The sequence below is a fragment of the Amorphotheca resinae genome, assembly GCF_003019875.1.
Source record: "Amorphotheca resinae ATCC 22711 unplaced genomic scaffold M430scaffold_4, whole genome shotgun sequence".
In the NCBI taxonomy this organism is placed as follows: Eukaryota; Fungi; Ascomycota; class Leotiomycetes; order Helotiales; family Amorphothecaceae; genus Amorphotheca; species Amorphotheca resinae.
Window position 1 is genome coordinate 497,166 of NW_020194474.1, and position 12,829 is coordinate 509,994.

The window sequence follows — 12,829 nt, forward strand, 5'->3', positions numbered from 1 at the left end:
GCAGACGAGGCTGACAGTACAGTGCCCGTTTCATTTAAAAGGCACCGAATAGAACGGAGCTGAATGGCGCAAATCCACAAATAATCCATGAGATGAGCCCAATAAATCCTCCTAACTACAGTGAGGACAAGAAACTAAATGTGGGAGACAGAGGAGGCGAGTTACACCGTACCTTGCCTACACCGTAGGGCGGAGATCGGATAGAGCACCGTCTAGTAGAGGAACTTTGGGTGAAGAAGCTATCAACGAAGGTAGAGCATTTATCCAAGTATTCTGTACTACAGTTTAAAACATGTTGTTTGATGGTAATGAACTAATACTCTTCTAGAATATTGAAGTGTTTTGCCATTCTGGATGTTCCAGAGGATACTGGCTTCAAATAGAGGAAGGCGAGGCAGAAGTGTGAAGGGCTGCTTGTATAGCCAGGCCTGCCCTAGCAGAATGGAAGCCGAGACATTAGGTAGGCAAGTACCTTGATCATACAATTGTCTTTGTATGCTGGAACAGTCAAAATCTCTAAAGTTAGGCAACTCTCCGGTCATAGTTTCTCTCTCATTGTAGACATGACCAAGTAGTTTCCAGCTTGTTCCGAGCTCTATGCTGAAACTACTTAACACCAACCAATTCCATTTAATTGCTTTCAGTCTCAGCACGAGTTCATCAAGAAAGCATTCCTTTTCCCGCAGTCTACTTACATCATACATCATGGACCCAGGCATTGATCCTGGAGACAACACGTGTAAGTGAAGCTCTTCCCAGCAAGCTCGTTGGCATCCTTTTGAACTCATCTACCAGACACCGCACCGCACCAGGTTGGAAAAGCCTACATGTGGAGAATAAGACACATCGCTATTCGGTTAGACCTAGTCGACGAAATCGACGTTCTCAGGATCTTTCAAAAAGCAGCGAAGGAGAAGCACGATATTGCCGACAAGAAATTGGAGGAGGGCGTGGAGGATCCCAAACCCTACGTACGTTGTATTGCTTTGTATTGCTCATACAATTTATGAGATTATTTAGGCAATTTACTAATATTTTGGGTAGGACGAAGTGAACCAGTTCTGGACGAAGATCAATAAGATCCTTGAAAAGAGTCTGGAGTACATAAAAGTGTGTAGCGATGCAGACAATACTATAACAGAGGAGAAGCACCGGATTCATCTTGCCTCGCAGATCCAGCCTGAAGATAATGACGAGGGCGTGGTGGCAGGTAGTGCTGAAATGCGGTTGGGACTTTACAGGCAGTGGTTTGACGTTTCGAAACAAAGGGTAAAGGGATACCTACCCACGGAAATGATTATAGAATGCTAATTAGCTACCAGTTTCTAGACTCCCTTGATCCGACAAAGAATCCAGAACTAGAGGAATTGTTGAAGGAAATCCAGTGTTCGGACACCATGTGACTTGGCCGATAATTCATACCACTTGTCTTTATGGGCTGGCTTGAGGAGAGATGAGGTGAAATGAGAAATGAGAAATGAGGATAGTTGAGTATTCAAAACAGGGAGAAAGAGGCTCTTCAAATACACTTGTTTTATTCCTATTGAAAGGGCATGTACAAATTACTGCACATGACGACTGCAAAAGTACAAGTACTTTACAGATTGACCTACCATCCACACCAATGGATCCATAACGTGTGACTTATGGAACCTTGACTATTCGAAATATTGTTTGCTCCTCTCTCAAACTCGTGTTGATTAGAGTGAAATTTTGGTCGTCAAACACGTGGGACTGTATGGCAGAGAGCTCTCAATTTTAGAGACTGGAATCAAAAAGAAGACTTTGTTGTGGCGGAAGTTATTGGACAGCTCGCGAGTGGGAAAAAAAAATTGTGATCTGTGATAGCTAAAATTAAAGGAACAAGATCAAGGCATTCACAGATCGAGGGAGAAGCATTATTTCAGAAAGGGACTTGTGCTAGATTTAGAGGAAAGCCGAAGGAATACCTAACTGCCCTTTGAATTTTAACACTCAATTTAGCATCGTGAAAGGCATCCATCCATACTCGACTAACAGATCAATCATGTCAAAGCCCACCAATCAAGAGACACAGCAACCTAGATCTCATCAGCATTATTCTAAACCCCCAAAGCTTTAAGGACATACCATTCATGATGCCTCTCTGCACGAGAATGATCTTAGGTTTTCCTACTGTCAAGAACTGATCAGATACAATCACCACGCCATTATACAGCAAAAGTTTTGCTGAGTCTGCTGAGTCTGCTCAGAGGTAGACAAACCTTTCTCACCAGACCTGAGGCCCACCTCAACGGAATTCTCGAGGAGAATACCATGATCCTGCATCTTCATGTTCTCCTTGTTAATCTTATCGGCCTCGAGGGTCTTGACGAGTTCCTTCTTGGCGGCGCTGTAGGCATCCTATATGTATGTTTGAGCAAATATGTTATTGTAGTTGTATAGATCGATGTCGTACCTTGTCCTTGCCTACGATGGTTCTGAGAAGCGCGACGATGCGCTCACCAGGGGTTTGAGATTTGGGAGTGGCAGATGGGGTATCGGCTTGTTGTTGACCAACGCCCGCTTGTTGCCCGTCGGAGGAAGCTGTAGATAGGTAAGCAGGGTTCCTTTAATATGATTCGGTGACTTACGCATTTTGGTAATGTTCAACGGTTGGTTCTATGAGAGATGTTTGTTCTTGCTCACGTTGGTGGTCTGTCGATGGTGTGTTGTTGATGTTTACTTGTAGGATTTGAGATGATAGATAAGTACCCTTCTCAAAAAACAACAACACGAAGCAACAATAATAAGGCAACAATAGTAATTAAAACCCAATTCACTAAGCAGACCTTTATAATTGCTGAACCAACTCACGCTCTCAAGACCGGGAGAGGTTCTCTGATCCTGTCAAGATTCACTTTACAGCTGTATATCTCAAAATAAGAGGAGTGCTTTCAAAATCAAAGCATACACCAAACATACAAGTTTGGTGTAATAAACTCAGATAATCCTCTGTAGGACACCTAGTGACCAGACACAATATCTGTATCCCACCACGATGGAAGCCTAGGGGGAAGGTCTCTTTTCTGAGAATAAAGCCCTACACCCGCGGGTATTTGGAAGGTAATGTGCAATTTCTTTCGTATCCCCTTTTTTCCTGCCCTCTTGTATTTCTTTTTATTTTTTTCCGTTCTTTTGGTTTTCGGCCGGGTGAATGGCTCCCCTCGTCTCAAGTATCTCGAGTTTGCGTTGGTTCCCAGACGCGCCTACGCGCCTCCTGACTTAAGCGAGCCCCCTGTATAGGCCAGACCTGTTTGCTCATCTCCAGAACTCTGAACTCTAACATATTGTTTCAATGGAAGTGTGAAACGAACTGATTGTCCTCAAGATCAAAATGAGATTAAATGAATCCCCTTGTGACTGGCCCCTTGGACCGTCAGAGTAAAATAGGATATTCTCCTGCTTCCTTATGGATAGTCAATCGCACCCAAGGATTCATCGGAGTTTCCATTCCTCTTCGCACTTTTGGTGCATATCACATGGATCAAATAGAGGTGGGATGCTTTTCTTTCAGCTCCGGCGAGAGGACCTTTCGGTTGACTCCTGGATTCAACAGCTCCCAGTGACCCAGGCATCATACACTTCACAAACCATTTCAGATCCACTGGAACCCGCTGAATAAACAATATAATTTTATCTAAGGCATTCTATACCCTTCTTATACAAACTTGCTGTCCTTGTTGACATACAGGTCAACGTACTCATCAACAGCCATGCTCTCCAATCTCTTCGCGTCATTGCCCAACTCCACCAATTCCTTAACCTTGGCCTCACTGAAGTGAGGGCCGAGGTGTCTCTTGTACTTGGCCAGAATCTCTGGCTTGGCCTCCTCTCTTCTCAGTCTGTGGCCAAGAGGAGCCTCAACGACAACTTCCTCCAAGACAGTTCCATCGTTCAAGGTAACAGTCAAAGCGTTTGGAATAGTGCGCTTGTTCTCATCGTGGTAATCCAGGGTGAATTGAGGGTCCTCAACACACTTAATCTTCTTGCGGAGAGACTCGACAAGAGGAGAAGTAGCAGCCTCGCCACCATCGGTGTAATCAGTGGCCTCAAGACGGCCGAAGACGAGCATGACGGCGCACATGTATTGGACGCAGTGGTCACGGTCAGCGAAGTTGTCCATAGGCTTGAACTGCTTGTCGATGATGCGGATGCAAGCTTCGTGGGTACGGCAGGTGACTTCCTTGATATCCTCAGCGGTCTTGCCCATGGCAACGAGACGCTCACGGATCTTCTTTGAGGCTTCGATGGCGGTTTGGGAGTGGAATTCAGCTGCTCGAGTTAGCCAGGTCTCAAAGAAGATAGAGAATCATGCTTACCTGGGTATGAGACCTTGAACAGAACGTTCTCCATAACGTAGCTTCCATATGGTCGCTGGAACTCAAAAGGCTTGCCCTTGAAGAGAACGTCGTAGAAACCCCAGACTGGAGCAGACAAAACAGTAGGGATACCAGGCTCGCCCTTCATGACCTTGAGGACGAGGTTGACAGCGCGCTGACAAGCATCACCAGCAGCCCATGACTTTCTTGACATGGTGTTTGGAGAGTGTCGGTAGGTTCTCAAGCTTTGCCCATCAACCCAAGCTTGTGTGACAGCATCGGCGGTCTGCTTCTCGGTGAGGCCGAGCATCTTGGAAACCACAGCAGCGCTAGCAACCTTGACAAGCACAACATGGTCCAAACCGACCTTGTTGTACGAGTTCAGAAGTGCCAGACAACCCTGGATCTCGTGTGCCCGGATCATAGCCTCCAAAACCTCCCTGACGGTGATGATCTTTCCATTTCCAAGCTTTCCACCTGCACGGTTGGTTCGAGAGACCCAGTCAGCGACAGCCAAGATCGCACCTAAGTTATCAGAAGGGTGACCCCATTCAGCGGCGAGCCAGCAGTCGTTGTAGTCGAGCCATCTAATCATAGCACCGATGTTGAAAGCGCCATTGACGGGGTCGAGTTGGAAAGGTGTGCCGGGGACCTTTGTGCCGTTGGGGACGACAGTTCCCTCAACAATGGGGCCGAGGAGCTTTGTGCATTCCTTGAATCGCAGACCTTCGAGACCGCAGCCAAGGGTGTCGAGGAAAACGAATCGAGCAGTGTCGAACTGGAGACTCAATTAGCGGGGTCTTTTACCAGACTTAAGGGAAGCATACGGCAAGCTCAGAAGTGATGGGTGTGTTGTGAACGTAGCTCGCAATGTCCTTGATTTCAGGATCATACTCTCGAGCTTGAGGTGGCGGGGGAGCACCGGATTGTAGGGGCGACATGGTGGAAAATTGTTTGAAGGAGGGAGTTCTGGTTGAAGCTCCGAAGCTTGCTCGGGATGCAGATATGAGAGGGGCTCGAAGGGCGCGGGCCTGGAGAGCGGGCAAACGCAGGTTTCTGGTAGCTGAGCGAACACCGCGATTGATGGTCGACATGGTCAATCAACTGGATTAGAGGTGGGGGTTTCCTGAGCTCAAGAACAACAACAAGCCACTCAAGAGACAATTGGGGCTCGCAATTGGCTTTTAATTGCTAGATATTACCGGCTCTCTGTCCCTTGGACCGACTTAGACCTCGGTTTACGAAGGTATAAATACTCGGGATGGAATTCAACGCCAGCTTTCGCTCTCACCGCCGAAATGCGCCGAGGGTGCGGAGTACACTGAGACACGTGAGGGAGTATGGGGATATATAAGGATGTTTTCGCCTCTCCACGTTATTCTCGGAGAAGGGGGAAGAAAGTTCTTTTTTCCTTTAGATGGTTTTCGGAATTACAGATGTGGAGACGTCATTGCAAGTGCTCTGAAGGCTGGTCGATATAGTACAGTAATAATGACGATATAACGATTGGATTCAATTGGCTCAACTTCTGTCGCACCGAGAAGACTACTCCATGTCAGATTGGCCCTTCAAAGCCCAACTGTGGCATTTTGTCCTCATAGACATATATATACACATGTATATTTACATCTTAACTGGGCCTTCTGTCAAGTCAGATAGTCAGCTCCCTTTACTGCAAAGTCACACTGTAGGTTCAACTTGGGAATTACCTATATACAAATCAATTACTAGCTTCCATTGAATAATTGATGCATGCAGTTGTCACGAGATAGCAAGGCCTCACTTCTTTCTTCGCCCTGTTTTGAAATGATGTCTGACTGAGTAGCTTGATTTTGAACTATGTGTAGCAGATCTTCCACTTCAGGGTATAGCGAACGAGCGGTTAATAGCAATTTCAATATCAATATCTTATATATAAAAAGTCTCTCTCAAAGCCCTCCCCTCCTCTCCAGCACTCTTTCATACTCATATGTCAGGTATAACATGTCCACGAAGCATTTGGTTGTGACAGTCCTCGTCCGCTTTCCTTCAGTCCTCTTAGTAACTCTAGTCAAATCCAATGCCAAATGAGGTACCGTAAATCGCTATCTTCAATATCTGGTTCTTCGACGTTTTGGTTTCCGAGAATATACTGTACGGGTTTGCCTTTTGAGCTTTTGGATGCGTGATGAACGACGAGTGAAATGAAGATCACCGTAGGTGGACTTCAGCTCTTCCCCCGCAGCAATATCTCTTATAGCTTGGACCACGAGTCTCATCTTGCCCCCAATGGCCAACGATCTGAACTCCACATTATGCCTTCCTTCCTCCGTGTGGTTGATAAACTTCGCCCAGTTTCCATTCCTGCCCCCGATCAGCGTCGCAGTCGGTTCGTCGTCCTCTGTTTCGTCTTCCTTTTCCACCTCAAGGCCAGTTCGGCGATCAAATTTCGGGGTTGGTTCCCACTCAAAGGCATACGTCGAATCGCCAAAACGTGGGAGATCGTTGTGGTCGTACGGGATGTACTCTCCGCAATATTCACCTATATAATCATCTTTATTGATCCGTGCCAGTGCTCGAACCCCTCGGTTGAGCTCGCCCGGCCTCCAGGACACCATTTGTATAACTTCCACAAGGGCGTGCTTGTATGTCTTGTCCGCTATGCAGGCGCATCTTGAGTTTTTGGTGCCAGTCCGCTGTTTGCAACCTCCGTGACACCGCGCATATGGCCCATATCCGTCGGGTGGACAAGTAGATGGATCTCCTGGGAACGGTTGCCACCGTGGCCAGTTTTTTGGCTTCTCAACATGACGGCTCCAGTGTTCTGGATTGTAGATGTTTTCGGTGATGTTGTTCATCGGATGATATGAATTGAAGTCCGACTGGAAGACAGAGCGTTTTATGGTCCCATCCTCAGCCCGGTACACTTCGTGAGGGTGGTTTATGGGTGGGCAAGTCCAGTTCTCTGGAATTTGTGGTGGATCTTTATCCATGGGGTAGTTATCAAACCACGTGCTGCTCCGTGTGACTGCAAAATGCCCAAGACTGAGCTCATTTTCCTTCACCCTCCTCAGAATCTGCACCCAAAGATGCTCACTGTAGGGTTGTTCCGACGCGACTACCTCCGAAAACGTCTGTGAATACAACAAGATATGAAGTAGGGCTATACCTAGCATCGATTCAGCCTCTGTACAGCGTCTCCGTGCATCTTCGACAAATAGTTCAGTGTCGTTGAATGAACTTGGAAGAAAAAAGGTGCCTGGAAATTCACATTTGTGCTTCCATATACTATTGATATCAGAATATATTCTTTCCAGATACCATTGAGCAGTGGCATCCAATGCCTCTTGTTCACCTGCTAGCAGTGGCGCTGTAGGGTTCATAATTGACAGTTAAAGGAGCAGTTAGTAATATGTTCTTGGACTAGGCAAAACTTCCCGAAGATCTCTATTATATCGGCATCGAGCTTAACAAAGGGAGAATGCTTCGAGGCTTGTTGGGCACCGCACGCTCTTAGCAACCCGATTGCAAAATGATTGTACAATAATATTGAAGAAACTTTAGTGGACAAAGAATATAGAAGAAAGGATTATCAGCACGCAGTATATAGCACATCGCGAACCACCCATGCCGGCTGATCGACCAAAGGAAGGTACTCAAATTCTCTGCTTAGAGATGAAACAGAGACTCTGGAATGCAAAGTCCGTTCGAGGACCATTCGTCCAGCTTGTACTATGGATCATGGTACTTGCCATTTCCCTGTTTGCGTAAATTCTGTATTTAACCAGCCTTGAAATCAAAGAAGAAACATGCCCAGGGCTTTGTTTCCCATTCTATTTTGTATCTTAGTAAGCCTCTAAAATTGACGCTTTAGTCTGAGGTCTTGTGACTCTCCAAATCCGGGCAGTGACCATAAGTGGATATATCCCTAAGCCAGAGGACAATTTTGGAAATAAACATATGAGGAATTTTGTTTCTAACGACTTATAGGCTAATCTTGCAGTAAGTAAAAGGTTTGAAGGATCACGAAACAAATCATTTACATTGAAATATATCGAATACTATGGAGTTTCAAAATTCCGAGTAGGAAGGCTGGCTGATTGTTATATGAAGAAACCCGGGGGCAGAGAAAAGGAGGGGGCGTCGGTTCCGGAAACAGAACCTATTTCAAAAAAAATCGACAAACCAACACAAGAACAATGATAAGCCAACTTGGCTAGTTAACTCGACACTTGAGGTATACTCTGGTGATTTTAACAGTTGCCGAAATATTTCAGAAAAGGTTAGTATGCCGGTAATTCGGCTTAGAATCAGATTCTTGAATTCATGACAGTAAAGTACGACAGAATGATTTCTATGGGCGCTCCCCAACGACCAACTCCAAAGCTCCTGATAATTTCTTAACCAATCTTCAAAACAGATTAATCGTGGTATATGCACCTTATTCCTCCTCACTCTCGTCACTCTCATCCTCGCCAGCTCCCTCGGTCGTTTCTTTCAAAGCCTGTTCCAACTCGGCTTCAAGATCAAGCTCTATATCCTCATCACTCATTCCCCCGGAATTATTGTTGGCCGGACTTGGTAATTTTAAGTGATCCACATCTTGATTACCCTCCTCCTCCTCGTATTCTTCGCCTTCCGCATCCTCGTCCTCGTCGCTGACTTCCTCATCAACATTTTGCTGGAATACAGGAGGGGGTTGGTATTTATTTTGTTTCGAGGGCGGTGCATCAGGATATTCAATTGTGAGACCATCATCTGAATCTTCATCCTCCTCTGGTGTTGGCTCGCGGACGGGGGGCTTCTTCTTGACTGGCGCCGCCTTCCGACGCTTGGGTTCGGGCTTGACCACTGGTGTATTCTTTGGAGGCTTCGTAGTTTTTCTTTGTGGTGCTTCTGGCTGACGTCTTACTGTTGATTCTAATTGGGGGTATTGCGATCGTAGAGTCGATTCGTCCTCCTCCCAGGGAGCGCTGACCAGGTTCATATCAAATGTAGAATCTATGCGATGTAGCACAAAATGTTGCTTCTCCGGATCAAAAATGAGCACGTATTTCCCATCACCAGTTGTTCGCACGCCATTGTATTTGTATTTTTCGGAGTTGTCTGAAAACGAGAGGTCGTAGCCCGTTGGGTCGGAATCTGAGGGTTGAAGCTGTAAGGGGCTCAAGGATGAATGCGAGGCAGGATCTGGCTTGTGGTTATCTGAGACGCCGTTAGCTATGTTGGCAGAGTGGAAAACGAGATCCTGTACATCGAATGCCAGTATAAGTCTCGCCGGCAGCTTTGCCGAGCAGCGCATCACTCAAAACAATGGGGTAACTGGCGGGTTTGTCAATATCTATTGATGCTGCTGCCATGGCTGCCATGTATAAGTCGGGCGGGAGGCAGAGCCTGTTCAAGCAGGTAGGTCGTGAGAAGGTGAGGTTTCAGACAGAACAGGTGAGGCTGAGTGATTAAACAGATGATGGAACAGATGAGGTACCAAGAGCTTACGGGATACGATACCCGCTGTCTTTATCTAGAACCCCCGGATTTCGGGTACTATACCTGTCTAGGACTAGGCTCACGTAGTAGTGGCGTCAAGCTCCTAAATTTAGTGGCTGGATCGTCGTGTAGATAACATCGCCCGAGGCTGTCAGACCTGATGGTCATCTCTGAGTAGCCTCTGAGTCTCTGACGAGGCAAGCGCATCATACCGCCCCTGTTAATGGTTCCAGTAACATCAGGCTATTAGATATTATCATTCTAAATTTCTCAAAATGTTATTACTGCAGACATAAGAAATGTCGGGTAAACAATTCCAGGTGGGTTCCTGCATTACGCGCGCGGACCAATGATTGAAAACCCAAAGTTTACTAAAATTACATTATCATTCAACAGAATCAGCACTATCAGTAAATTAGGACACCTTCTTAACATAACATATACCAAGATATCCTTACGGTGGGCATGCTTGGGTCTTAGATATGCCATTGAAGGCCATGCCGAAGGAGGAGATCCATCCCTAGATGTCAGAAGAAGCCATTAATCCTAAGCGGCTGGGGTTCATCGATGACAGAGATCGTGTTGTAGATTGAGAGATGTGGCATTCAAGCTTAGCACGTAGTAAATATTCGCATGCGCTTTTATGTCTTTTGTAGATGCCACCGTTTTTGCAAGAGTCTTCAATATGCTACCTTTGCTTTGTTTTCTGGCAAGATCCCCATGAACCGGTATTTCTCTTATCAGATATTGCCAGAGCAGTGAAGAAAGTTAAATTGCTATAGAAGGAGGCATAACACGTAGGAAGGAACTCTCGACCAACTATATCAGAGCATAGTAATATCGGATTAAAGCCTCTATAACATAGGTAACAGTCAGCTCTTCTACCCTTCTCTCCCTCCCTTTCACTATTATAACCGGTCTGAATGACAGGTATATTGGGGATCAGAAGCAACTTGAAGAGGCCTTCGGTTCCAATTCACTTATCGCAACAGTCTGAGTAGTGAATGATATGCCTACTGCTGCGCACTTACTGAAAAGAAAAGACAACTGAATTCACTAAGGTTGAACATCTGGTTTTGTCTTCAAGACTAGTTTTCCTCCAACAAATACCATCTTTCACCACACCGGGAAATTCAATCCAAACTTGACAATAACGCTCTCTAGGCTGATTTGCTGCTGCCGGCGAAGCGAGAATGATAATAATGAGCCGAGTAGTCAGAACTACAGAGTCCCATACTTCCCAGCACCAAAATCAGGACTTCCTCTCCTCCCAGCTCATCCAGCGCTTCTTGCTGCACGTCAAGACCCTCGAACAGACTCAATTCCACGACCACCAGAGAAACAGCTTGCATCTGATCTTACAGAGAGTCCAGAGCTTCGTCTTGCATTCGAATTTTACTCAGGATATCTTTCATATCTTCGACAAGAACAACAACCACCATCTCTTCTCGGTAGAATGAAGACCAATACCAAAGTTGAAAAACTATCAACGTTTTTTGAAACCCTATCAACGTCGCCCAAGACAACCCAGGACCAAGTGCAATCCATATCACAGACCATTGAACCCGACCCGCCATCACCTTCTCCGAAGGAAGCTCATGGCCTTCCAATATCGCGGGGGAGGGTAGATCGAGACTTCTCGGCTACCGGTGAAAATATCGCAACAGAACTTGGGGCGGAGGTGGAAATTCACTCGAATTCTGGGAAAGACGCGCAGGAATTTGTGAAATCGGTCTCCCAACATGAGGATATCTCAACGCCAACTGCAGCAGAGGAGAAAGTGCTCTCGACATCGCCGACTACGCCTGTGCCTCCAATTACCCCTCGAAACCCGGCACGTCTCTTAAGACACAAGCCCCCGGGGAAGGCGGGCATGGCACACTCCAGAGAACGGCCGCAGCAACAACCACAGCTAAACGATGAGTCTGGTTTTGCTACCCCCAACAATTCCGAAGATGATGCACCGATAGTTGTTGGCACAGAATGCACACACGTGGATCTTACTGATACTACAGCAGAAGGCCACAACCTAGTAGAGAAGAAGGAATCTGGGATCACGGACGAAGGCAGTGAGTGTATTGAAGAGGACAAATGTGGAGCTACTCATGAAGGCCGCAACAGTACAGAGGAGGATCAATTTGGTCTTGGTATTATGTTCGAGAATACAGGCAAGCTCAATGATGGCGGCAATAGCATAGTCGAGACAATATTTAATCTCGGTGAGGGCCACAACAGCAGCAAAGGGAAGTACGGATTTGATGCCGACGGAGACGATGACGATGCAGGGAACGAGTTTGGATCTGCTGATGAAGACCAAGATAATGCGGAGGACGAAGAGGGCGCGGATGTGGACGATGTTGGGGTCAATATCTATCCTCAGCATGCTGAGCAAGAGACATCTGGTCACGCTCAACACATTCAGGACGAGAAGCCGGATGAAGCGGCCGACAATGATGACTACTCTAGTCCCAAAGCAGCAACCGAAGCGAGGTCGGAGCATATTGCGCGTAGCCCCGCTGTTGTGGCTGAGCACGAGCCAGTGGCGGCACCTGAGGCTGGAGCAGTATCATCCACCTCCTCGCCGGCATTCAACTACCAGCCCTTCGTCACTGGTGAACCTCCCCACCAAGTGATTGATCGTCTTCTCGAGCAGAACTATCGTGGTCAGGCCGAGACATTCACTAGCAACAACAGCCGTGCCTCGATCCGATCCCTCTCTTTATCCAGCCGTCCCAGCGAACCTGCGTCAACCCGATCTGTATCTGAATCTTCCCTGATTGGCACATTTTACACGCCTACTAGACGATCCGGCAAAGGTGAGGATCTCCTTCAGCGAACTCGAAGTCTACGTACTCCAAGCGGAGCTACTAGAGCCATCATCGAGCCCTCTCCAGTCGTGAGCAACAGTGGCAGCAGAAACCGAAGCGGTCTCAGTCCTTCGTCTTCTCCTCACGTCCCCTCCGGCCATCCGGTTTATACAGTCCCAAAAAAGAGACAGACATTGTCCGTTTCTAACAGACCAT

General features: G+C 46.8%; 4 protein-coding genes across 4 annotated transcripts; 1 reads left to right on the forward strand and 3 right to left on the reverse strand.

Moving 5' to 3' along the window:
- Positions 1 to 705: 705 nt before the first annotated feature.
- M430DRAFT_274314 (hypothetical protein) lies at positions 706 to 1,519 on the forward strand (the record flags this gene model as incomplete). Its single annotated transcript, XM_024865609.1, has 4 exons — positions 706 to 739; positions 796 to 971; positions 1,045 to 1,269; positions 1,323 to 1,519. 4 exons carry the CDS (start codon positions 706 to 708, stop codon positions 1,401 to 1,403), a joined length of 516 nt encoding a protein of 171 aa, XP_024722157.1. The 3' UTR covers positions 1,404 to 1,519.
- A 524-nt stretch (positions 1,520 to 2,043) lies between these two features.
- M430DRAFT_40796 (hypothetical protein) lies at positions 2,044 to 5,766 on the reverse strand (the record flags this gene model as incomplete). The annotated part of the gene is made up of 8 exons (XM_024867430.1): positions 5,168 to 5,766; positions 4,341 to 5,118; positions 3,686 to 4,293; positions 2,613 to 2,640; positions 2,438 to 2,565; positions 2,244 to 2,382; positions 2,110 to 2,154; positions 2,044 to 2,060 (listed from the first exon to the last, which is right to left on the reverse strand). The coding sequence occupies exons 1-8, from the start codon at positions 5,432 to 5,434 to the stop codon at positions 2,044 to 2,046; spliced, it is 2,010 nt and encodes a 669-aa protein (XP_024722158.1). The 5' UTR covers positions 5,435 to 5,766.
- A 664-nt stretch (positions 5,767 to 6,430) lies between these two features.
- M430DRAFT_274317 (hypothetical protein) lies at positions 6,431 to 7,867 on the reverse strand (the record flags this gene model as incomplete). The annotated part of the gene is made up of 1 exon (XM_024865610.1): positions 6,431 to 7,867. The coding sequence occupies exon 1, from the start codon at positions 7,700 to 7,702 to the stop codon at positions 6,431 to 6,433; it is 1,272 nt and encodes a 423-aa protein (XP_024722159.1). The 5' UTR covers positions 7,703 to 7,867.
- An 893-nt stretch (positions 7,868 to 8,760) lies between these two features.
- On the reverse strand, positions 8,761 to 9,679 carry M430DRAFT_17568 (hypothetical protein; the record flags this gene model as incomplete). Its single annotated transcript, XM_024863703.1, has 2 exons — positions 8,761 to 9,524; positions 9,574 to 9,679. The coding sequence occupies 2 exons, from the start codon at positions 9,677 to 9,679 to the stop codon at positions 8,761 to 8,763; spliced, it is 870 nt and encodes a 289-aa protein (XP_024722160.1).
- Between the last annotated feature and the right edge of the window lie 3,150 nt (positions 9,680 to 12,829).